The 24975-nt window shown below is 37.2% G+C and overlaps 1 protein-coding gene across 2 annotated transcripts; it reads right to left on the bottom strand.

Moving 5' to 3' along the window:
• Window positions 1-122: 122 nt before the first annotated feature.
• On the bottom strand, window positions 123-17820 carry ptk2bb (protein tyrosine kinase 2 beta, b). 2 transcript variants are annotated; one of them, XM_044106355.1, is made up of 31 exons: window positions 17690-17820; window positions 10749-10984; window positions 10312-10490; window positions 10114-10201; window positions 9607-9686; window positions 9352-9414; window positions 8403-8457; window positions 8145-8285; window positions 7977-8051; window positions 7648-7749; window positions 7403-7520; window positions 7268-7310; window positions 7147-7178; window positions 6987-7031; window positions 6796-6893; window positions 6642-6723; window positions 6454-6554; window positions 6218-6333; window positions 4504-4604; window positions 4291-4380; window positions 3936-4140; window positions 2978-3086; window positions 2704-2763; window positions 2501-2623; window positions 2262-2414; window positions 1986-2021; window positions 1403-1427; window positions 1287-1321; window positions 1049-1183; window positions 832-912; window positions 123-691 (listed from the first exon to the last, which is right to left on the bottom strand). In XM_044106355.1, exons 2-31 carry the CDS (start codon window positions 10947-10949, stop codon window positions 473-475), a joined length of 2991 nt encoding a protein of 996 aa, XP_043962290.1. In that variant the 5' UTR covers window positions 10950-10984; window positions 17690-17820; the 3' UTR covers window positions 123-472. The 2 variants fall into 2 exon arrangements, with proteins under 2 accessions (XP_043962290.1, XP_043962289.1); XM_044106354.1 differs by having other exon boundaries at window positions 1986-2414.
• Window positions 17821-24975: the final 7155 nt, after the last annotated feature.

Raw genomic sequence — 24975 nt, 5'->3', positions numbered from 1 at the left:
AAAATGTTTGAGACAACAGGTTACACTATTCTCTGGTCTTCTAGTAGGACTATGTTTTCTTTAGAAAAGTAAAACTTTTACTTTTGTGGCTATCAAGTGTTAAAGAAAGGACACATTCTGTATTTACAAAGATTTTTAATTTCCAACTTAACATAAATGTCTCATCATAACTTAGATTTCATGATGGACTCATCAGAATGACCCAGTTCAGTGTGAGAGCAGCCACTGATAAATTAGATCATTACATTTAAGTCTATTTTATGCAATTTTTAAAAAATATCATTTGGATTTTTTGTGACAGTGTCACTTAACACATCACTCATTTACACACTGATGGTTCCCCAAAGAACCAGAGGCTGCCTTTGGCTCATATTTATCAAAACCAAACAGTCCGATGAGGTCCAAATGTTATTTTAGAGAGACGAGAAAAAAAAAGTCAGTGAAAAAAAATGAAGAAAAGAAACAAAGAAGTTCACTCTGGTGCAGCTGGTTTGGCTATATTAGCTCTGACTCTTGCTTGGTCCACAGCATCCAACATGTTCTTGCTGTCCATGGCCAGAGTGTGCGCAGCAGCCAGCATCTGTTTTTTGCACTCCTCCTTTAAAGATGTGATGGAGTTCTGCTGGGCCAGGCGCATTTTGCTGATCAGCTCGGCCATGTCGTTGTTGAGCAGCTTCTGGGTACCTTCAATCTGAAAAAGAAGAAATGGATCTGATCAAATAAAAGCTGGCCTCATTTTAATTCGGTGTTTATTTACAGAATCCTGCCCCTGTGCATTCGAGGTAAGGATATTAGTAGTGTGTTTGAATCCTGTGTACAATAAAGCAATACCTCAGTCCTGATCGACTCATGTAAACTCGGCAGCACATCATCCACACTGCGGATCAGATCTCGTAAGGCCATCCCAACAGACTGTGAGGATAGATCAATAAAGAAAATGAATCAGCTCTGTGACTCAGGAGGTTTTCCTCTGCATTTTAAACTGGCCAATAAAACAACAACGACCTACAAAGCGGAGGTGGAGAGCAGGTAATTTGTCTCAGTATACCTTGACAATGGAGATGTATTGTTCTGGTTGCAGCTCAGTGATGTCATTCTTGAGTTGGACAACAACTTTGACCAAGTCCATAACGTACTGGTATACTTTATCATCAGAACGGTCGATCTCTGCTGTGGGAGCAGCCTAAAGTGGAATATGAATTGTTAAAATATTCATTCAGGAAAAGCTTATTAATCTGTTTGAATGACCATATAAAAAACTTAACAAGGTGTAACTGTCTTCTTACCTGTGCTTTGAGTCGTGGGGGTTTCTCAGGTGGCACTGTGTGGGAAGACAGATTTGTTACAAGACAACAAAACGAAAACCATTGAATGTAAAACAGTCATTTGTCTTAGTCTTTACCATTCTCACTCTCATCTTTAGTTGGCTGCAAAGAGAAAAACAAACATGAAGATAATCAGAGAAGTAAAGAAAATAAACGCGAATAAAAAACATGTCAACTTAAGCAGTTCCTAATGTGTGCGTCCGACAAGAGGAAAAGTTGTTAATTTTGTAATTTTACTGGCAGGATCTTTGGTTCCAGTTATTCATAAAAAATGTCAGTATACCTAAAGAATGTAACCTATCTTTGTTATACAGAACTTTGCAAAAGTATTACACCTCTAGAGGTTTTTTCAGATCTTGTCAAGTTATAATCATCTTTGGGTTTTGTAAACCTACAAAAAGTGGATAAGTGTAAAAGTTTTCATCCAAAACGGAAGAGCATGGCACAACTTCAACCTAAGACTTGCAGCTGTAATTTTGGAGAAAAGTGATTTATCTTCACAATTGTGCACTTTTGTGTTCTAACAAAACTAACATGCTTTCTCACTTAGCTGCATATTCATTTAGCAAGTATGTGGTAATTGGTAAACAGTCTGAAGTTACTACCTGCTGTCTTCATTTAATCTCACTGGGATTTTATTTTGTACACATGGACACTTACCTCTGAAATGGCAACGTCATCTTGTCCCATGGGGTCCTGCAAAAGAACAGGCAGGTTCATTTTACAGAATAAAGACATGAGGCCTTTCTTTTGCACTGTTATCAGGGGAACATTCGGTTTAACGCTAGTGGGGCGTCGAGGTTGGACAAAAGTTTTTATTCTATTTAAAGATGCCTTGTCCCACTCAGGTTCCAGGGTAACAATGAATTGGTGAAAATAGGGACACAGGGACACAGAGAGGGGGTTGACTAAAGCTAATGATGCTCTGTTTCCCACCAGGAGTCTCTCCTCCTTCTCCAGCCACTTCTTATCCTCCATCATCTGCTCTTTCTGGAGCCGCAGAGTCTCCTGCACGTGTTGCCGTTCTCTCTGCCACAGCCGCTGGGCATCCTCCCTAATGTTTGGCTCCGCTCGAATAAACTCACTCTCCTAATGCAGAGATGATAGTTTATTTTAACTTTAAATGGATGGCATTTATTGCATGTCAGAAGTAAGCCTTGCTATTGTGATCTTACCCCCATACTGCGGCGACGGGGAGACTGAACCGGCAGAGTGAGCGTGTTTCTGGAGTCAATCGGCGACTGGTATTCACATGGGCTGGCCAGGTCTGGTGAGCTGGCACAAAGAGCTTCATTCAGCTGCACAGACACACAAACAGATCAGTCAGACTGTAAAATTCCTGTAAATATTCTAGGGTTATTTGCCTGAATTTACACACCTGAATATGTAGACCGATACTGAGGGTGTTCCCAAATCGACTTGGCTTCATCCTTGAGGGCTTCAGTAAAGGGTGAAAAAGGTAAGTGAATGCATTAACCAGACATTATATATATTTATATATATTTATATATATGTATATATATATATATATATATATATATATATATATATACATATATATATATATATATATATATATATATATATATATATATATATATATATATATATATATATATATAAAACAAAATAAAATGAACAAGTTTTTATACCTTGGGGGGAGCATCTGCAAAGCTGACTTTTGGTTCCAGAAATTTGGTGGCACGTGCTCTGTCTCTTTCTCTCTCTACGTCCAGCTCTTTCTCCATCTTGTGGACGTCACTGAAAGACAAGTCGGGATTACGACCTTGTATACTGAAGTGAACCTTTGAAGTTCCAACTGGAAACGTTTTTGAAACATGGTCAGATTACATACAATTGTACAACTATTGAAAATTTAATAAAAGAGATTCAAAGTAAATGGATGAGTGAGTAATATTACCTCAGGGGAAGAAATGTCAATAGCTGCATGACCTATTTTATTTCTTAAACATTTAGACACAAAACTTTTTCAGCTAGCTTTATGTTTATGTACTTAAATAAGGTACCGATCTTTAGTTTCCATTTGTAATTATAAATTAGACAAAGTTAGTTGTTTTACTTGAGTTCCACAGGGGTTTGTTTTTGGTCTTCGGTTTATTGTATAGTATATTTGAGAAATGTGGCAATTTTAAGTGGTTTACATGATGAAAAATTTAAACAACAGACAGCAAGTAACCTCTCATGGACATTGCAAATGTTTGTAACGTGTAGTCGGTCTCTTAAATAGTCAAAACAAGTATCAGCTTCAGTTGAAACTATGTTACAACACTATGTAGTAAAATAATTATACATTATCAGTACAATACATTTATTTTTGATATCTGTCATTTCATGTCAGAGTTTATAATTTGCTTTTATATTTCTTTTACATGTGAATTTTATGTTTCTATAAATTATTGTTTAATGTTTTTTTATCATTGTTTATAAAATAAAAATATTTCAATTGAACAGAAAATTGTTCTGTTTTCCTTAACAGAAAAAAAACTATTCTCTTCATTTTTACAAACAATCACAAATCATAAAGAAGGAGATCATGAAAGGAAAGTGTTTCTCTTTGGGCGTCTTTTGTTCATTTTTTAAAATAAATACCTGATCTTGATAACAAGCTCAGTGAAGCTGGGTCTCTCTCCGGGATCGTAGGACCAGCAGCGAGTCATGAGTGAGTAAAGAGCTGGAGGGCAGTTCTCTGGTTTGGGCAATCTGATGCCCTGCTCCAGCTGGTTGATGACGTCCCTGTTCTCCAGCCAGAAAAATGGCTGCTGTCCTTGGCTCATGATCTCCCACATACACACAGCTGCAGAGACATGCACACAAGACACCGGAATACAATATCAGACATTTCCACTCTGTAATCCATGAGAAAGGACGACAAAGAGAAGCATTAGGCATTACAGATATGAATCAGAGGATTATAAAGGAAATCTGAAAATGTGTCTGAGCTCACCAAACATCCAGACATCGCTAGCTGAGCTGAAACGTCTAAAGTTTATGGATTCTGGGGCCATCCACTTGATTGGTAATCGAGTAACAGAAGCTGTGAAGAAATCACCATCAGATCATGCTGAGCCACATTGTGCAACAGGTCAAAGGCATTAAAGGCATTAGATTAACCACACAGATCTTCTGACAGGAATCTTTGAATCATCTTCTCTGTTACCTTTATAGTATTCTTCATCCTCAATGTATCTCGACAGACCAAAGTCTCCAAGCTTCACACAGTCTGGGCTTGCAACTAACACGTTCCGAACAGCTATATCTCTGAACGCAAAAGAAAGACAAAAGATGAAAATGCAACTTGAGTAGGTCCCGGCAGGAGGACCAAGGAGGAATATCATTAAACAAATATTTGGATCAATGAGAAGCTTGTCCTTGAGGAAGAAAAATATCACCTTCAGATTGACTGGATCAAAACAGGAAGAAAGGAATGTTTCAATTTTTTAGGCATGTGAACATTTCTTTTTGTCAATGTTTTCTCTTCACAGAAGCTTGGAGCCGTGAAAGGCTGCCTGGCCTCTACTGATAACATTTAGCTTTTTTTACTTCCAAGCATGACTGACTCAATTGTTCTGCCTCACGGTTCAGCATTTTAACTTCAAGGAAAAAATGTTTACAATTCCTATTACATCGTCATGGTAATTATTTCATTAATATTTTTAACTGATGTTCTGCAATCCCTGACAAAAGCAGCATTATTGTAGTTTGGTACATTTTGTATTTTGTATGTTTGCTAAGTTCCATCAGTATCTGGTTTATGATGGATAGACTGATCCGGGCCGTGTCTGCAGCAATGTGGGCACTGATTCGGCATGTTGTGTTAGACGTTGAGATAACAAAAAAACCAAAGCTCTTCATTTACAGACTCCTCTAGGCTCTGATTTTCCTATATGGTCATGAGATAAGAATAATGATCACTGCAACATCCTGGATAAAAGTTGATGAAATATTAGTGGCTACTTGTGGCAACTATTCAAAAATCACATGAGATTTTTTTATTTTTTGCCTATATATTTTCACCTATGCAGAAAAATAAAGCACAGTATAGAGAGCACAAGTTTATCATTTCATGTTCCATACAAACCCTGCATATTAACGGAAAAAAACACACGATAGTTCATTTTAAAAATCCTTTTTTCATTCTATTTTTGGTTTTGTGCTTCACACAAGATGAAATTATAAACAAAAGTTTTGATTTCTGATTTACCTATAGTAGCTACTTGTTCTATTTGTGAAGTTAGTTCAAGAACTACAAGGACTGTAAATCCTGTAAATCTAAAATTTATTAGAAGTGTTGACCTGAAGGGGTTGCAAACTGGAATGATGCCAAACACACATTTTTTGACTTAACATGGTTATATGCAACAATTCTTACATATAAATATTAAAAACCTATTTAAAAAATAATGACCATAAAAAGTTGATCACAGTATCTAAGGTTAAGTCACAGTGCCATCTAGCTTTTTCGTTGTGTAAATTTGTGAGGTTTTATGCTATACTTTATTGATTTTATTATCTTTTTGCCTTAATTTAGTTTTCTGATATTCTGAGTAACTCACATGCAAAACTGACACATACTGTCACAAAAAGTTTAAATATACAGTAACACTTTATTTGATGGGTTGTGAATAAGACTGTCATGATACCGTCATAAAAATGACATAACAACCTAAATCTACATAAATATTTATGACTGTTGTCATAAAGTGTCATTTGGTAAATCATGACACTTTTAATACAAAGTTTTCCTTATTCAAAATATATTTGTTATGACAACTTGACATTAACCAAGAAATCATGATCTGACAAGACACACCATTTGAACTTGTAAAGAAGAAGAACATGTATTTATGTTAATCTTTTAATCCTTTTCTCACCTGTGCACCATGTTGCACCCCCCGAGATAGACGAGGGCTTTGCAGATCTGCAGGCTGAACAACACCAGGGTTGTGTTTGTCAGTTTGTTTTGGTTCTGAGTCAGGTATCTACCGAGCTGTAAAAATGTAGATAATTTAATCACTCAGGTACCTTTTCCCTATACAGCATCAGGCAAAACTGAGCAGAATCAAAGTACATGGACAGTTTAAGAAAGAAGCAGTGACTGGGGACAAACCTCTCCGTACTGGTAAAGCTCCATTACGATCCACACAGGATTGTCCTCTATGATGCCAATCAGCTTGACGATGTTAGGATGATCGAGGTTCTTCATAATAACTGCCAAGCAAAATTTGTACATATTAAATGTTGCTCTCATCCGCGTTGCTTCTTCTATTGTTTTACAGCCAAGGCAGGCCCTCGTACCTGCTTCACTCATGAATTTCTCCATCACCTCAGATGAGCAGTCCTTGCAGGTCTTGACTGCCACATTAACTCTTTCGCCGTTCTGTCCAAAAAAACAACAAACACATCATATTTGTTTTACAGATGTGTCTGTAAAGTCTAAATAGTAACTTACAGCTCTTTTGTACACTCCATCATAGACTTCTCCAAAGAAGCCCTCGCCAAGGATTCGCCCAAGAATGATGTCACTTCTATCAATCCCATATTTCACAGCTACGGACCAATACAAGGTAGTTTTAATGATCGAAGACGAGTTTCAATTACTATTATTTTAAGCAGAGATAAGTGTAACAGCTTCAGACAAACCTGATTTTGGCCTCTCATCAAGAATCTCACAGTAAATATCAGAACCTGAAAATCCAAATGGAGAGGCACTTTGAATCAATAAAGACATCATGTATTTATTTCTAAAAGAATTACACAGAAGAAATATAAGGTTGAGAAAATCTGAAGTTTTTTGGCTCACCCATGCTGTGTCTAGCTGAGCTGAAGTCAGTGCTTTTTGATAGAACAAACAAAACAAGATTATTCAGAATTTGCATTCATGGCTTCTTCTGTCAAGTGAGTAATCCAGTAAAACATCTCACCCTGTGGGGATGTCAGGTAGGGACACCTGTGCAGACTTGGCATCTAGATTGAAATGGTTTTAAGAACATTTGTTTACTATTTAGAGAATTTGTAATACCGCTGTCCATTGAGAGGCGATTGTACGATAAGCACACCTTTGTTTGGTCGGTAAATAACACTGTCGTCTGTGTCATTTTCCAGGCGACAGTATCCATCAATGAGATCCATCATGTTTTCTGCCATAGGAACCGAAGCCACACTGATAGACAGGTTCTGTTAAAGAAGATAACATGCAAATATAAACAAGATTCTTTGATTATTTTTTTTTCTCCACTGGTTGTATTTACATTAAGCACTAATTTAAGGAAGTTTTAGAAATAGCTTTTTTTGCTGCACTTACTTGTTTGGCACCTTCGACGCTGATGTTAAGGAGAGCCTTATCATTGGTCTGTGGCAAGCATTGGATTTTCTTTATCTGTTTGAAGTCAGTAAGGAACAAAGCCTGTGGCACAAAACGACAGGTAACCAAGTGGTGACCAGTGGAACAGAAGACACTAAAATCTGTTAAGCACCAGTAGAAATTAGGAATGTTAATTGTTAAACAGCTGATGCAGCAACTAAGCACCAAAACAGAACATTACAATGCTGAAAATGGCCTGTAAATAGAAACAAAATCTATATTTATGGTATGAAACAAGCTAGGAAATGTAAAAACAGCTTTTCTCTTACTGCTGAATCCTTCTGAGAACGTTGGCGAATGCCCCTTCCTCCAATGACCAGCTCTACAGACAAACTCCAACCTTGCTGGTGATGAACACGAAGGTTTGTGATGAAAACATTAGCAAAGTGTGTCTGGAGTGTCATAGATCTTATGAGAAGTTATTTACCGCAACTCACCACAAGTTCACATGGAAAAACCTCTTCATCAAAGTTGGTAAATGTCTTGAGGGTCTCAAAAAACTTGATCATGCAGTCATCCTCCTTTAGGGTTGCATACTGTTGAAATGTTTGCTGGATCATCTTCCGTAGCTGCTTAGGCTGGACCACAATCACAAACAGACATCAAAAGTATAACTTTCAGGAAAAAGATAAAAAAAAAAAACTTCTCCGACGGTGCCTGTAAATAAAAGACAAGTATTTGGGATAGAGGTTTACCTTCATGCTGTTCATCAGTTGCTGAGGGAAAAAAAGGTCCAGGCCAACTTCTTTTCTAAAAGGATACATACAGATAGCCTGAATTTAAAACATTAACTAAGTACCTGGCTTAGCTAAAACATTTTTAACAAGATGTTTTTGTAAATCTGGGTGAGTCAGTCTGTCAAGGATGTACACAGCCTAGCAAAAGTATCGATGCTGCTTAAACTTTTTCACATTTTGCCACGTTACTGCCATATACTTTAATCTACATTGGAGCAATTTTATATAGGAGACCAACACAAAGTAGGGCATGGTCACAAAGTAAAGGAAAGTTCTGAATGGTTTTTAACTTGTTTTAATATCTAGAAATCTAAAATGTTTGGAATGCATGAAAAGTATGAAAATTACAGTGTTCCTTTCAATAAAGTCCGTAAGGTCAATTTCTTAAGTGAAAAACTGAGAAGCTCGAGGAATACAAATACTTTTGCAAGGCGCCATAGCTCTTTGACTTAGAAATCCTTTTTTAATCCTTCTTGACTATAGATTTTCCCTGATCATGTTTTTGTATCATAAGTGAAGCAAGATCATTTTGTATGTTAGAGTTTGTCTTCTATTCCTTCTATTTATTTTTCATTTTTAAAATAATTGTAAAAATATATGCACTCCTTATTTGTTGCTTTTTTTTCTTTGTGTTTCAGTCCATTCCCGGGATTTGAGCAGTTTGTGTATAGGTTGCACATTTCTTACAGTCTCCTCTGTTGTTGCTGTTGGCAGCTTTTTGCTTGCTATATTTTGTCTTGGTTGAAAAAAAAAACTGTTATGCATCTGACTCACCTAACAAAGAACACTGTTTTGTAACATTCGCACAGATTTCATCGACCTGAAACTTTGCTTTGGACACTCTGAGAGCCATTTCTTAAAAAGAAAAAATGCTTCAGAACAGATACAACAGAGGGTAAAAACTCACTCCAGCAGCTCAAAGTTAGATTTCTTTTCAAGACCTTTTGCATTCATGTCTTTGTAGAATCTCCTGCAAACACAGTAACATGTTAGTATCTGCTGGATACAAATAGACAAATCCCTGTTATTTCAACAGCAGTTTTATGTTATGCAATACATGTACAACATCAAGGTAAACAAATCATCTGGTGTTAAGCCCATAAGAAATGCAACCAGAATTCAAATAACTCATTGACTTGAGCTGAGGAATGCAGTGACTCACCTGATCTCCAAACAGCCAACCTGCAGGGCCATCCCATCGCTGACCTTGTTGGCATGACACTGCATGTAGTCACTACGCACCTGCAATGAAACGTTACCTGCTGTCACTCAGAAAAATAGAAATGTGAGCCATAACTTAACAGTTAAATAAAAATCTATTTTTGCCATGTATTATAATTTTCTTCTTTTTTTAAGGTTTTGTTGGCTCTAGTGGCCTTGAATTAAAAGTATTAGCTCAACAGCAAATAGGGTAATCATGCGGCAAATGTCACCAGGCCAGGAATCAAACCTGCGATTACTGCTACAAGGACTAAGACCTCCGTGCTTGGGTCGTGTTTTGCCCCTGCGCCACCACAGAACTCCCTTCACCATTCATTATTAAATAGTTACTGAAAACCTTATTTATTACAGCCTTTATTTCCTTTTCTTTTATCAATGTTAGACATAGTTCCGTTATTTTACTTCTGAGTGCTACATCAAAGATAGAGAGAGAGGAGGGGTTCAGTACCTGCTGATAAAAATAAAGAAACGTGGATCTGTCATTTTTAAACTTCTCCAGGAAATTGACTGGAATGTACCTGATCCTAAGGTCGTATCTGCGAACAAGAGGAGAAGAAACATATTCTAACTAGACATGCTTTATTTCTGAATTTCATATCACGGAAAATATTTGTTGCGACAATAAGCCCTGAAAACCTATCTGGACCTCCACTCGGCCTCCACGTGATGACTCTCGTAGCGTTGTTCAACCTCACCCACAGTCAGATCTGGGTGGAGCCAGTGAAATTCTTCGGACTTTAAGTGCGTCAGCATAAGACCGTAACATTTTGAGAGTTCAACGTTGGGTCCCAATCGACCGCTGATCAAAATTGAGCGAATGATAGCCTGGGGGAAAATTAAAGACAACTGTCATTTTTTTTTCCTTACAGATTTTCTTTTTTTAAATCCTTTGAATCAATTATAATTATATGAAGAGCAGCAAATTATGAGGTGTCATTGACAAAAAAAACTAATAATAATGTCTTACGACTTATGCAGAATCCCTGATATCAAATCTTTACCACTTTGTACCAAAAACTATTATCAAAACAAGCATCTTCAACTCCACCTTCTGGCATTTCTATGTCTCCAAAACACTCTCACCTGAATCTTCCAGGAGCTGTCACACTTCACCAGCTTAAAGTTCTTTCCTAGGTTGTTGTTGGTGCAGAAGCACACTTTGAGGATTTTTACTGGCCCTCCCTCCCCAGTAATCCCGTTTTCAGGGCTGGGGTCTCTGCTGCTTTGTCTTGGACTGGCTCCTTTCCAGGCCAGGGTGTCACCAGACATCACCTCGTACATCATTAGAGCCAGGTTGGCGTCGTCACGCCCGCATCATTCTTTCAACCAAATAAAGAAAAAAGAAGGAAAACTGAAGACATTCAACAAAACTAGTTAGGTTTTAAAGACTGACAATAATGAAAAATTAAAACAAACTTCCAATGACAATACCACCAAAGGACACTGTGTTCTCTGACTCAGTTTGTCATGCAAATACAGTCATGTTTTATATCCTTCATATCGTATTCACCCAGTCATCTTGTGGCTTGTGGGTGCAATGATTCATAACTTTTGTTTTTAAGATCTAAGGATTGCATTCTTTCCATCAAGTGTGGACCTGCAAAATTTGACAACTGAAACAGCGTTGGACCAGCAATAAAGGAATTCAGCAAGGAAGTCAAGTTTTCATTTGCAACTAATCTTTCACCACTGTTGGAATTGCAATATGGAAGTGGCCGTCTTTTCTCAAAATAACTCTGCATACGCTACAAAAACAATACAATAAACCACCAGCTGCAGTGATGTTACCATTATCTCTAGTATTAATGAGTGGGTCTCAGTGGGAAGAGTAGTTCACAGGCAAAATGAAGGTTGTGGGATTGATTCTATGTTCCTCCAGCTATTTTCACATGTTCCACTGGCCAAGGCACTTAAAGAGTAACTAAACTCCAAATCAAAGTCCTTTGCAGATTAACTGTAAAAATTGGTTATTAAAGCTGCATAAGCAGTGTATTTTGTTCTACATATTTGTGAAAGCTGTCACTATGACAGTATAACATGAAACAGATAATCTGTGAAAAAAAAAAAAAAGTCAAGCTCCTCCCTTGGCTCCTATTGCCATTTGCAAAAATACAACAGTCCCGGTCAGAAAAAACAATCGAGAGCAAGGATGAGTGCTAAGACCATTAATAACAATACCAATCACCTGCATGTATGTGCCGCTCACACATATATGCATTATGGAAGGTCTTTGCTACGCTATGGCTAGTTCTCCACACTGGAATCTGTGTGCATGGTCACCGATCACGGCAGGTAAACAGCTTCCCTAGAACATTAGGTTGTTTCTCTGCCATTATTGCATTGAGCAGCTGAACTTGATTGACCACACTAAGACCCTCCTATTGGCTCTGATTAGTTCTGAGCTTTGAGCATTTTTCAGCTTGGCACATCAGTGACTCATTTGCGATATGAACACTGCATGTGAAATGAAACTCTGCTCTGCTTTGCTGCAGGACCATGTATGAGCAAATAAAGCTATTTATTTAAACTGGATCACCTATGCTCTTTCTTCAGTGTAGCTAACTGTAGCTACACTGCAGCTATGACAGGTTCTCAGAAGCAAATGCTTAGTTTTGACTTTTTCTGTTAGTATTTTTTTTTAATCAATCTGTTTTATTTGTGGCTTTTGAAATTTCAGAAAAAGTGTAAACTACTTGGACATGAAAAATCTGTTAAATTAGGTAGCTCAAACTTCGTCCATGATTTCTTATAATATACAAGTGTGCACAGAAATGTGAGGACAGCACATTTCTGAGAGGAATGTTCAAGATATAATGATAGGAAGTGATTCATAAAGATAAAAATATAAGGCCCCGCACTATTTGCAAGTAAAGGCCTATCCACATATAATTTCAATTCAATTTAAGGATGGAAACTAATTACAGCACATCAATAACAGCATTAAAGATGTTCTGGAGAAGTAACTAAATTATTCTCTAGTTTACATGAGTACATTTGTGAAGTTACAATACTAAGTTTGCACCACTTTTATTTCTTCTCTGCTGGTTTATACAAATTTCACCACATGGAATAAATCAAAGTTTTTCTTAATGTTGTTTATTCCTAGCGTAGAATCACAACAAGCCTTCTGTCCCTAAGCATCTGTTAACAGCCTCTATGGATTTCTGAAACTCTATTCCCCAGATGCAAATTACCCTCTGACCACCTGGTTTAAAACCAACATGGCTAGAGTCAGTGATTGTAAAAAATGATCATAAATCTTTATCATACTGCTACACAAACACATATATTGAAACCGTCACCTCGAATTGTATTCCTCAGTCTAAAAATACACTTCCAGTGAATGCAAAAGAAACATGCTATTAAAAATGCACTTACTTTAAGAGTCTCTCTGCCTGAAAACTTCCTGCGACTCTTTGAGCCAGCACATTGAGGAACAATCTTGCAAAGACATGTAAGCTCACCACGAAATTTCTGCCAATACCCACTTAGCAACCCCGCTGGTGAGGAAAGAGCCTTTTAAATGTCATAACTGAGAAGCTCCACGCTGTTAGGCCGCTGTGAGTGGCCCGAGTTGTGTTAGTTTCTCTTGGGCTCTTCCACCACTGTTAGGTTGTGTTTTGTTAGCCTGGGGCCACAAATTCCCCTGCAGGATCATGTAGGCGTGTTTGCGTGCGCGAGTGTGTGCAACACGGAAGACAGAAGAGAGACAAGCGGAGAGGATGAGAGCAAAGAATGTTGCACCATCATCTGAGTATGAGTAGCCCAACATGGGTTTCGGCAACTTGTTTTATGTTTTTTTAACTGTCCTGCAGATTAATACACGAAGAAGGCGGGATGAATAAACACGGTCTTGACAAAAACAATGAGTAAACACTCAGATCCAGTGTTGGTAGCATCGCCAAAACTGTTCTGCCAAAATATTCTGCAGAACAGAATATTTTTCTCCAAGAAAAAGAAAGACATTGTTTACACAAAGCAGAGCAGAAAATGTGGATGCAAGAACAAAAAAGTGTAATTTATTATGTCAATATCTGGCTCGTTTGCAAAAGTACATATGGTGTACAGCTGATGGGTTTTTGTCCCTCCTGCCTTACAACTAAGGATGTACTGTTGGGGTCTTTCTGCGTGTAGTTTGCATGTGCTCCATGTGTAGGTTCTCTCCAGACACCCCCACTTTTTCCCACTGTCCAAAAACATGATTTCACATTATTTGACTACTCTAAAATTGTCCTTAGTGTGAATGGTTGGGAGTGTCTTTGTTTCCCTGTGTTGGACTGGCAAGAATTAAACTCTACAACAAAGGGCATCGAAAGACGGGTTGTAAATTAAAATTGTAAATTGTATGAATGGAAGGCGATAAGAAAAACAAACACAAAAAATCAGCTTGATGGACCTCAGAATAGAGAGTAAAACTGGTAAAACATTTTTAAAGGTGTTCATTGCAGAGCATGGTATAAAACTACCATAGTAGATATCCTTCTATTTTAAATGTAGTGGCAGTTTAGCATGGTGGCTGTTATGGCTGCAGTGGGTCTCTGCCCTTTTTCCTTGTAGGGTTTTGGAGGCAGGCCTTCTGCAGGTGTTGTGTTTTGCCCTCATTGGTGCTCTGCTGCTTTAAAAGCTGCCATGCATGCAGCAGACAGGAGGCTTTTCCCTTTCCCTCCTCAGAACCCCATTCAGTTTGGTTTGTAACTTATGGCTGGGTTTTGTTAGGTTTGTTTTGCATTTGCTTATTTCTGGTTGTTTATGGGATTTGCATTTATCTATTTTGGTTTCTCATTTCAGGTATTCCCTTTTCAGGTTTTATTTCTTTATTATAATTTAATAAATGCACTTTTCATTTAATCAGAAAATCCTTGTGTGGTCTCCTTTAATGTTACCCCACCAAACAAGCCTGGTGGACGTAACAGTGGCTCTTATGTAATGACCCTCCAATGTGGCGGAATTAAAATAATTTGTCATTTGTAATAGGGCAAATACTTCAGTGGGCTACCAGCTACACTTGTTAACAGCCTAAAGCAAGGCGCTAAAATTTCAATGTTGCTCCAAATATATCTTTGCCGTTTTCTTTTAGTTTACACATTTAGGCCATCAAGAAAGTTGCATTATGGACAATACTAAATGTACAATAGTAGGATTATAAGTGCTTAATAACAGCCTTATTCTCATCATTATAGAAATCTATGGGCTTTTGCAATCACAGCTTGGAAAAAGAACATGAGAATATTTCTACAACAATAATATCAATGTCTGCTGCTATTTTCTCCCAGCATTGTCAGAAATGTTTTTTATGGTAATATTAACTAATCAGATATCTATGACTACTGATATGAAGCAGATTTAAATTTTCTTTGAAAAAAATCGAACATGCATCATAAACATCTTATGAGTGTTTTTACACTCTATATTTTATATTGGTTGAAATGTCAGAAGAGAGAGACATTAACATTGAAAATGTCTGCCTGACAACATATAAAGTAAATATATATTATTTTCTTTTAAGAATATCTTGAACTAAATAAGTGATTAATGGTCCACTAAATATAAGCCAGAGATCTGAACTCAGTACATACTGTGCAGCAAGTTATACTTCTGTGTAGTCGATTAGGGTTTTCTACCTAGATTACACTTGTTATGTTCACACATGTTATGTTCTCCCAGAAGAGAGATCTGAGATCTGACTAGACAAATGAATCAGTTCTCTATATAAACTGTTTAATGCCCTTCACACACAGACTGGGTGTCATTGCTGATATTCTAAAAAAGCTTATCAGATTAATACACATAGTGAGAAAAATGCAACCTTTAGTTAAAAACCAGTTTCAGGCAGAATATTCCGTGCCTAATAATAATCACTCATCCGTTGGGTCTGGTCTGTCACTCCGGAGATGACAATTATTTACTTATCGCACTGGAGCAAACTTGTGAAGGCTAGAAGAGAAACAATGACTCTGAAAGTCTGGGTAACATATAATAAAATGATTAAACATTGTAAGATTAACATTAAATAAACTTCTAATAAAAGTAAACATACTGTGAATAATTATTTTATTCCACAATCTATTCATATCTGAAAAGTACACCACAATTTTTCTGTTAATTTTGATACACAAAAATACCCCAGTTAATCAAAAAAACTGACAAGTTTTTCAATGTCTGTACTGTTATTGTATATTAAAAATACATTTGACGTTTTTTTCAAAGTTTTTTTTTCCAAAGATGTGGAAAAACTGACCTACTGGCTTTAGAGTTAGCACATGCTGTCTTTATTTATTATTCTCTAGCCGATACTTGTTATGGTAACAAATGTTTACCAGTAAGGTTTTTTTTTCTTCTTACGAGACCAAAGTGGTGTGAAGTAACTCTTTCAACATCTCTCTACTACAGAGACGTCAGAAGGACAATGAGTGGGGATACTCATCAACCAGACATTTTGTATAGATAATACTTGCCCAAGTACTCTGTGTCCTTGTTGTGAACAGTCATGTTGTACTGAAACATGAAGTATCTTCATGAGGGAACAGTGACAGAAGAGAGTGAAATTCCTCAGCAGCCGACAGAGAAGGAGGAACATTAAACAAGACTTGAGGAAAGAGGAAGCTCATGTATACAATGTGGAGCGCCGCATGTGATGGACCAGCTTCTTGCAACACACACAAACAGTCTAGCCATGCCGCTGGAGCGCAGGCTGTAGCTTCTAGGTTATGTGAGACACTGCAGATTGAGCAACAGTTTGATAACTTACTGCTGCTTTTAACTTCTCCACAATTTTATCACTGATCTGCCTGCAGTTTGGGGCATAAGTGTAAAAGGGGTTAAATACAAATACATACCACATTTTATTAGGTTTCTGAGTATACAAAAAAAGATTTGAAAACCACTAACTTTTTGTGTTCCCTTTTAATTACAGGAAAACACATTAAAGTTTCAGGTTACAAAGAAAATGATAAAGTTTTTTAAATCAGTAAAATATTTAAAAGTGGTCCTACTTAAATTGAAAGGGATTTTCAGCCTAGGAAAACAAACAAACAAACAAAAAAACAATCCAACATGACCATTTCTGAGAAATAACACGTTGCTTAGTGCATATTAACACTATTAGCGTTTTTGTTTGTTTTAGAAACTGCAACGTGAAGACGATTCTTAATGTTTTTAAAATTCCTAACTGCGTCAGCATAAAAACGCCATTTGTTTAACAGAGTAGAGCCTTTCTGGGAAAGCTCTATCTCTCAGTATAGGTTCCTTATTCCCAGGTACTGCTCCGTGTTGCAAAGAAAAACACAAAAAATATCTGTTAAGACATGCACCCTGGGCTGTGCAAGCATCTGTTCCACCCTAACAGAGAATCAGATGGCACTTCTTGGTACTTACAGTGCTGTTCTCTGTATGTTAGACCTTCTTATCACTTTTTAGGATTTCTTTCTTTGGTGCTTCTAGAAATCAGTGATACTTCAGAGATAACCAATGTTACAACACATGTCAGGATCTTCAGCTTTCCTTTCTAGGATAAATTCCTAATCCTTAATATAGAACTGTTATTCTGGAGCCGCATATCCAAACCCAGACAACTCACTTAGCCTTGCCTCTGCTCTGAACAGATAGCAGGGGGTCTACATATCGCAACGTTATGACCCCAGGGCCTGGAATGCGCCTGGCTGCCTCCTCACCTGCACAGACATGCTTTGCTCATGAACATAGTTCTTCCTCTGTGGTTATTAAAAGCGCCTCGAGTTTCACATTGCGCCGTTACAATCACCATAAGTAATACTTACCAATACTAACACACAACAGAAGTTGTGCGATATACGCAGTTTGCTTTTTTTTTCTTTAGAAAGCCAACATTTAAAAAAAAAAAAAAAAAAAAAGTTAGACAGAAACAGAGCACGAAACCAAAACATCTCGACTTTCATTCCTTTTTCTTTTCCTGGACGTCCATAAACTTTGCCCTTTTTGTAAACAACTTTAAGAGGAGATTTTTTCGTTGGTGAAAAGCAGAGGCATAGACTAATTTCGACTCTTACCTGATTCTACTGAACTTCTCCCAGGACAACAGCTTGATAAAAGGGGGAAAAAAGTATATAAATCCCTCCAGCAGCGATCAAGTCGAACAGAATGTCAGAAAGTGGAGCAGAAGGTGTCAGGTGGCCACTCCCTCACCTCTAGAGTCCTCAAATAAGGTGGCTTCACTTCCTTATTTCAGGGATCTCAGCTTCCTAACTGAACACAGCGGAATCTGGCTTCATTTATACCGCAAAAGCACCCAAATCCAAATGTTTCATCTTCGTCTTTCTTTTTTTTTCCTCCAAAAGATGCATTTCTAATAAGTATGAAACATTTTGTGACGTAACCGTAATTGACGCAACATATGTTTTACAAAATTAAATACAGGCGTTAATTTAAAAAGGTTTATTATATATATAAAAAATGAAGATTGAAAATGAAGTCTTAACTGTTCCATTCAATTATGTTAATTTCCTTGTGCATTAGTCCTTACCGCTTTCCGTCTTTTATTTTTCAAGCCCTGAATTGCGATACACATCTTGCCCAGCAGGTGGTGCTGTGTGCTTAAGAATTGTTCCAGTTTTTGTTTCATTCAGTTACAATGCTGAAAATGTGACACACAATAAATGACAATCAATGATAACTCATGATGTTAGAAAATCATGGGACAACTTCTTCTATTCAAATTGTGTCTGAGAACAGCAGTTCAAAAAGTTGATGAAGAGGAGATGATGAGTCTCTGACAACACCCAGTTTCTTGTCCCTGCAGTGACTCTCAAGCAGGTTTCTGCACACAGGGTAGAGACATCCCAACATCCCTTTCAGCACAAACAAGAGAGTTGAGACAGGATTTTTTTTTTTTTTTTTTTTTTTGTAGTGTCAGGCTAATTAATTTCCTGTGTTATGTTAACTAGAATTACCCAGATTATTTCTATTCCCTTTCTCATGTTCATAAGCCTACATACATTTCGATTGTGTTCAGTACAGCCAAGTTATACGATGCAAGTACATCGTATAACTTGGGTTAAACAATTTTCTTACCCAGTCACAAGCTTCTAACAACAGTTTGTGTAAATGTATTCCCGTTCCTGCTGACAGAACTGATGTAACTGAGTGAATCAGGTTTTCGGGACCATCTTGATTCCAAACAACTTCTCACCTCTGACCACAATTATTTTATGGGGCTGAGATCGGGGCTTTGTGATGGGGACTCCCAAACATTGAATTTGTTATCCTTTGTCATCATTTCCAAACTGTAATGTGATCTCTATGTTTCTTTTTTCTTGTAATAAAGGCTTCCTTCTTTGTGAGAGGCATTTCAGTCCACGTCTGTACAGGATTGTATGACTGAGGATATGACACCTTCTCACTGGCTTCGTCATCTTCACAAGGTTTTTAGCTTTTCTTGCCCTGCTGAACATGTTGAACTCTGGGACAAACATCATACAATTTGAGGTCCACGTTTCACAATTCTCACAGTGTAAAAATAAAACATTAAGTCAAATTATTTCAGTTCTGCTTCTTGTTGTCCAAATGCTTTTCATTCTAAAATTACATCTTCACAATTCCAGAAGGAGTAGTAGCAGTGACTCATATTATTTGCTCATTTACATGCTGCCATAACATATATGATACTTTTGTACTCCTCCCTTGGGAATCTGAGGTACGCAGGGGAAAAGTAACGCCACATGCCAAAAAGCCATCTGTGCAGCCCAAGTTTATGTTTCTGAATGCTGGCACAGCTTCATGCATGAAGGCGACACCCACCGAGGCATAAATGAGAGAGGAGGAGGAGGAGGAGGAGGAGAAAGAGGAGGAGGAGGAGGAGGAGGAGGAGGAGGAGGAGAGGGAGGAAAATGTGACGATGACAGCTTAGGGGGGATTCAGGGTAGGAGAGTTCCTAAAAAGTCGGTGTTAATGATCACATAGAGCCTATTGAATAGCCAAACTATTGTAACCGCCAAAGTGCCCACGCCTGCTACTGTGTGAACGAATTTAAGTCAGAGATTAATAAGCACCTGTTGGAAGATTCCTGGCCTTGATGCTGCTCTAATCTGATGGGCAACGGAGGGTGTGGTTCGGACTTGTTCTGCCCCAGACTTGAACTCTTCTTACAGCTGTCACTGTTGGACACAGTTATTTCAAAAGCCCTCTGGCTCAAAATAGAAAGCAGTAGATGCTGCAGTGAGGGAACGGGGAGGGCTGAGGGAAGAAGAGGAGCTGCCACGGGCAAGTCTTCAGATCTCTGTGTTGTGTGTCAGCGAAGAGGACCCTTATTACCAGCAGGAACAATTAAGCTGCTGTTTGTACCTCTATTTGTCTTCTTAGCTTCTATTCACATGTTGTAACCAAACTTTAGTCATAAAAAAGCCATGAAATTTTACAGAAAGAGATCAAAATAAAGCTTGAGTTAAAGGACAAATGAGGTCTTGTAAACAGTTGGGTTTACTGAACAAAATAATTGTGGAGGGCAGTTTTGCGTTGTGTTTTGGCTTTATGGTAATAAAGTGGAACTAGATGAGACATCAAGGCTGAGGGGAGGGATCAGTGCTGGAGTTAAAATGTCTTCCTTAGCCCTTGGCCCCTTTGATTTTCATGTTAAGTAAAGGCACGAGAAACATGATGTTTCCCAAACCAAACCCACACAACACAATGTTTGAATTTTAGGATGTTTTTAGAACTTGCATTATATAAACATAAGAATATATAAGCTTTATTAATTTAACTTGCTTTCTTACTGGATTTGTATTGCTATAATGTTGGAGTTTTTTCTCTTTTTTTGTATTTGTTTGCCATAACTCCTTGAAGGAGTTATGGCAAACAGACTGGAAGGATCCTGTCTGGATCCTTCCACCAAATCTTAGATGATTTTTTTTTTCAAAAAAACTCTAGCCACTAACAAAACTGATCTTGTCTTCTTAGGTTATGTCAGTAAATGTGCAATAATTTCTCAACTCATTGTTTGTCTTTGAACTAATAGTTTGTCATCTTGTTGAGTTAAACTACTTTGTGATCCTTTGTGTTTTTAAACTCATCTAAATCAAAGGCAAAGAGAAGCCAACAAAGGTTATCCAAAGCCAGCCATGGTGACTCACCTAACTCTAGCATCACGCTGAGGGGGAAGCCTGTTATCGCTTAATTAACACATAATTATGGTCTGCCACAAGCTACTCACTGAAGACGTGAAGGATGACATTTTGCTGGTCTAAAATTAAAGAAAGTGCACCAGTACAATCTCATTATCTTAGCTTAAGTGCAAGGGTAGTCAGCAAGTGGACATTTTTGTCTGTACGATGTAGGAACAATCCATTTATGAATTGTTCTAAAATCCTCTGATATTTTATTTATAAATGTAATTTTAGAGAAGGGGTTTGACAAACAGAAGGCCAGGAGCCCCATTGTGGAACATGGAACAACAGACAACTGGTCTTGAGATTAATTAAAATTTCAAATGGCTTTAAATCACATAATTTTTGCTATAGTTGTTGAGAGAAAGATAAAATAGTGAATATCTGTTCATAATTGTGTCCATGATTGAATTACCTTAGAAATATAAATATCTATAAGTTATAGTATATAGTATATGTGACAACAAGCATCTTCCCCTTTGATATTTTTGGTCAGCTGCTGAAAAACTTAGAACCAGCAACGATTTATAGTGAGTTCCTCATGTTTTGTTGAAGCTGGCCATTATTTGCTTTGTATAAAGTACTAGCATAATGTCATAAAAGCATGTTTCCTCTTAGAGTTCTTCTACTTGGTAGAATGATTTGCATGAAGTCTTTTTTAAATAACCATTGTAAAGCTGGTTATTTACAATAACCAGGGATCAAAAGATTCCCAGTAATTCCTTACAAACACATCTGGAGCAGAACGCTTTGGTCTGTTTCAACAATCTGAAGATTTCTGTGCTGGAAACAAAAAAATTTAAAGTGATAATTAAGGCTAGCAAATATAGAGCTGGAAAGACGAACCCACCAACTGGATTGATAAGCAAAAACAATCTGTGGTCAGATTGAAAAATATTTCAAATAGGCTGCCCTAAATTCAGCATGGCAGTGGAGGTTTAAAAAAATAAGAATTTACTAACATTTAAACTCAGCATGTGAATTAAAAGAAATAACCTTTCAGTTTTAATAAAATCAACAATCATTTTGTATTTATGAATAGTGTGATTATACAAAAGCAATCTGAGCTGGAATATATTAAAAGTAAGAGATGACATTGTGATCTCACTTCAGACCTTTATCTAAGACATGCCTTGATTTGAAAAGAGAAACACTAATGTCAAACAGACTTTTAATAAATATATTCCTTTTATACAACACAATAAAAGCTTCTCCTCTCCCTCCTTAGGTTTTACATCTTTATAAGTCAGCATCATTTCATGTTTTCTTGACCAAATATTTCTTTGTCCACAGGGGGATTCCTAGCACACTTTTTCTGATGATGCGTTAAATATGTGCCATGCTATCATTATTCATTCCACTACTTCTTCCCAGAACATCTGGTGGTTCACACAGCAAATATTGGGTTTTGTTTTAACTAAGGTGGGCCTGCCCTCTCTATTTTTAGAGCCTGCTCCTTTATGAGGGATCATCTGTTCTAAGTGGTTTAATGACGCCAACTCCTGCCCAAGCATCCCACTAAAGTCCACACCCTGAGTCCGAGCTGTGCCGGTGGATATTGAGGAATGCTTTGATCCTCCAGGTCCGCTCCCCACCGGCACCTGACTTCATGGAGCAACGCACCGTCTGTGTCTTTAATAATGTCAGAAATATTTATCTTTCCTCCTGTTGGTCTTATTGGACAGAGACTGAGGTCAAATGGCTGTTGACATCAGCTCAGTGAGTAACGGTCCACCACAACTCGTCCGGGCTCCTCTGTTTGCTTACCTTTTGACTTGTAGATGGGACACCTGCGAGACAAAGAGATCGGCCAGCAGAACGGCCGAGCGGTGAAGGGGGAGTTGTTTGGTTTGGGGAGCAGGTGTGTAGCTCTCTGGAGTGCATGTGTGTCAGTATGTGTGTTCAGTAAGAAGCGGTCATTGACTCCCATCCAGACTCAGTGGGGGTCCGCAGTGTTCACTGAGGTGTGAAGTGGCCTGGGCCCTGACTGGATTATAACCCCTTCCTGCATTACAATGAAGGTGAGAAGCAGCAGGGGCAGCGGTGTTGCAGATTTAGCAAACAAGTTAAAAATGCACAAGAATGTCACATGTGCCCTTAAAGAAGTTTACTGAATAGAGAGCCGCTGTTTAAAATGATACACAATTAAGCCCCCTGGAGAAAAGCATTAAGGTCACAGTAATGGTTAAATGGCTCTCACAGTAAAAACATTAACGAACAGCAGGCCATTAAAAACAGGTTAAACTGGAAAAAACACAAAAGGAAAAGGTTATAACATTACAAAAGATTCTCAAATGTAAAAGGAAATTAGTTGGACTACATCAATCCATTCAGGGTTTGGAAGGCAAGTAAATCCATTTTAAATGTTAGAGAAATAGAAAATAAATATTTTCAGTGTGATAAAACTTGAGATATAGAGACGAGAATATATAAAATGAAGGTCTGATAGTTAATTGTTGTTATATTTCAAGCTGAGAATTATTGACTTTAGTCAAACTTTTCAAACCCATTCATCAGATAAAACAAAAAAAAACCAAACTGAATGGACAATTAGATGGCTGAAATATCTACAGCTGAGCCAGAACTTCAAATATTAAACAAATTCATTTATGTAGTGTTGAGTTTTGAAGACCTTTTTGTCATCAACCTGATGTTTAGCTCCTCAATTTTCCTGTTAGATTCAAACCAGGACTCTGAATCGGCCACCCTTGTTTGTTGCTATTATTTCCAGAAAGAAGAAACTTTATAGAAACTAAAGGGAAATAATAGTTGCACATGGCTTTTATTTTAAGCATTGTGTAGTTAAAATAAAATAAATATAATAAATAACAGTGAAAATAGTATTTAGATATTCTGTCCTGTATAATTTCGCCAAAAAATGTGTTTTCTGTTTCAATTCACCTAATGATCCATTTATGGAAGCTAGACTCTTACATGGATTAAGATAATAATTTAATTTAATTTTTTTCCAATAGGTTTCTAGCATTTCCAAATCCGCAGTCTTCTTTGACAGAAATAGGTTAAAATTTCAAAAGAATAAAACAGAGAAACTTTTCTATCTCTCATTGTCCGGATGAACCTCAGACCTGCTTTAACATGTCTTTAGATGTCATAGAAAATAATTTCTTACTTTTCATTCCATCCTTTTATTGTATACTTTCAAAAATCTTGGGAATTCTGGGAATAGCAAAAATTCTAGTTTATGATAAGAATTTTCTCATCATGAAAATCATACAACTCCAAACAACAGACTTAATATGTATATATTAAGAATTAAACAGATGGACTGGGGCAGTTTTAGATTGAAACACGTGAGAAAGCAATGACAATGTCCCACCATTGTGACTATATTCACTTAATGGTGAACCACATTACCTATGCTCAGTTGTAGTATGCCCAAGAAGTAATCACCATTTCAAGACATTTATTAAGCAGAATAACAAAGACAAGTTTTTAGACATACAGACTTTGCTGTTTTTTTTTTTTTTTTGCTGTTTTGTTGCCTTTTTTAAAATGTCCACACATTTTAACGGAAATGTGTGGGCTGAATACTAAAAAAAAAAAAAAAAAAAAAAAAAAATCAGTCTTAACAAAAAAAACTTTTACACTTTATCACCCAGTGAAGTTGAGGAGACTCAACGCTTGAACAATTACACATTTAGCAGACATGGATAAATTTTAGCATTCAGTTGTCATGTTTCTGTCCCTCTGACCAACACTGGTAATCCAACACATTCTCACTCCCGACTTGTCATATATTGACGAGTTGGGACGCCTTCTGAAAATTAACATGCTCTCACTATTCTACACCCGTGATGTTTTTGATCTCTGCACCTGTTATGTGAAGTGCAAAAACCTTCTTTTTTGCCAGACTTAGATATTGAGAAATTTGCATTTGTAATTTAGGAACAGTGATTTAATCCATTTCATCATTAAACTGATTGTTAAAGCTTTCAGTAAAGTAAAGACATTTAGACATGAACCAGGCCTTTCTAGAAGGTCATTTCTGTGGGGATTTAAAAAATCACCACATTTGTTAAGTCTTGAATTTAAACTTTTACTTCCCAGTCGCACCTAACTTTTTTTTGCTTCTTTTCAAAACAACAGTTTAAAGTATCACCTTGCAACAGAAATTATCAGTGACACATGAATTACTATATATATATATATATTTGTAG

This window comes from Gambusia affinis, linkage group LG22 (assembly GCF_019740435.1).
Source record: "Gambusia affinis linkage group LG22, SWU_Gaff_1.0, whole genome shotgun sequence".
NCBI lineage: Eukaryota > Metazoa > Chordata > Actinopteri > Cyprinodontiformes > Poeciliidae > Gambusia > Gambusia affinis.
Note: the sequence above shows the minus strand (reverse complement) of the source record. Positions and strands in the feature narration are given on the sequence as shown.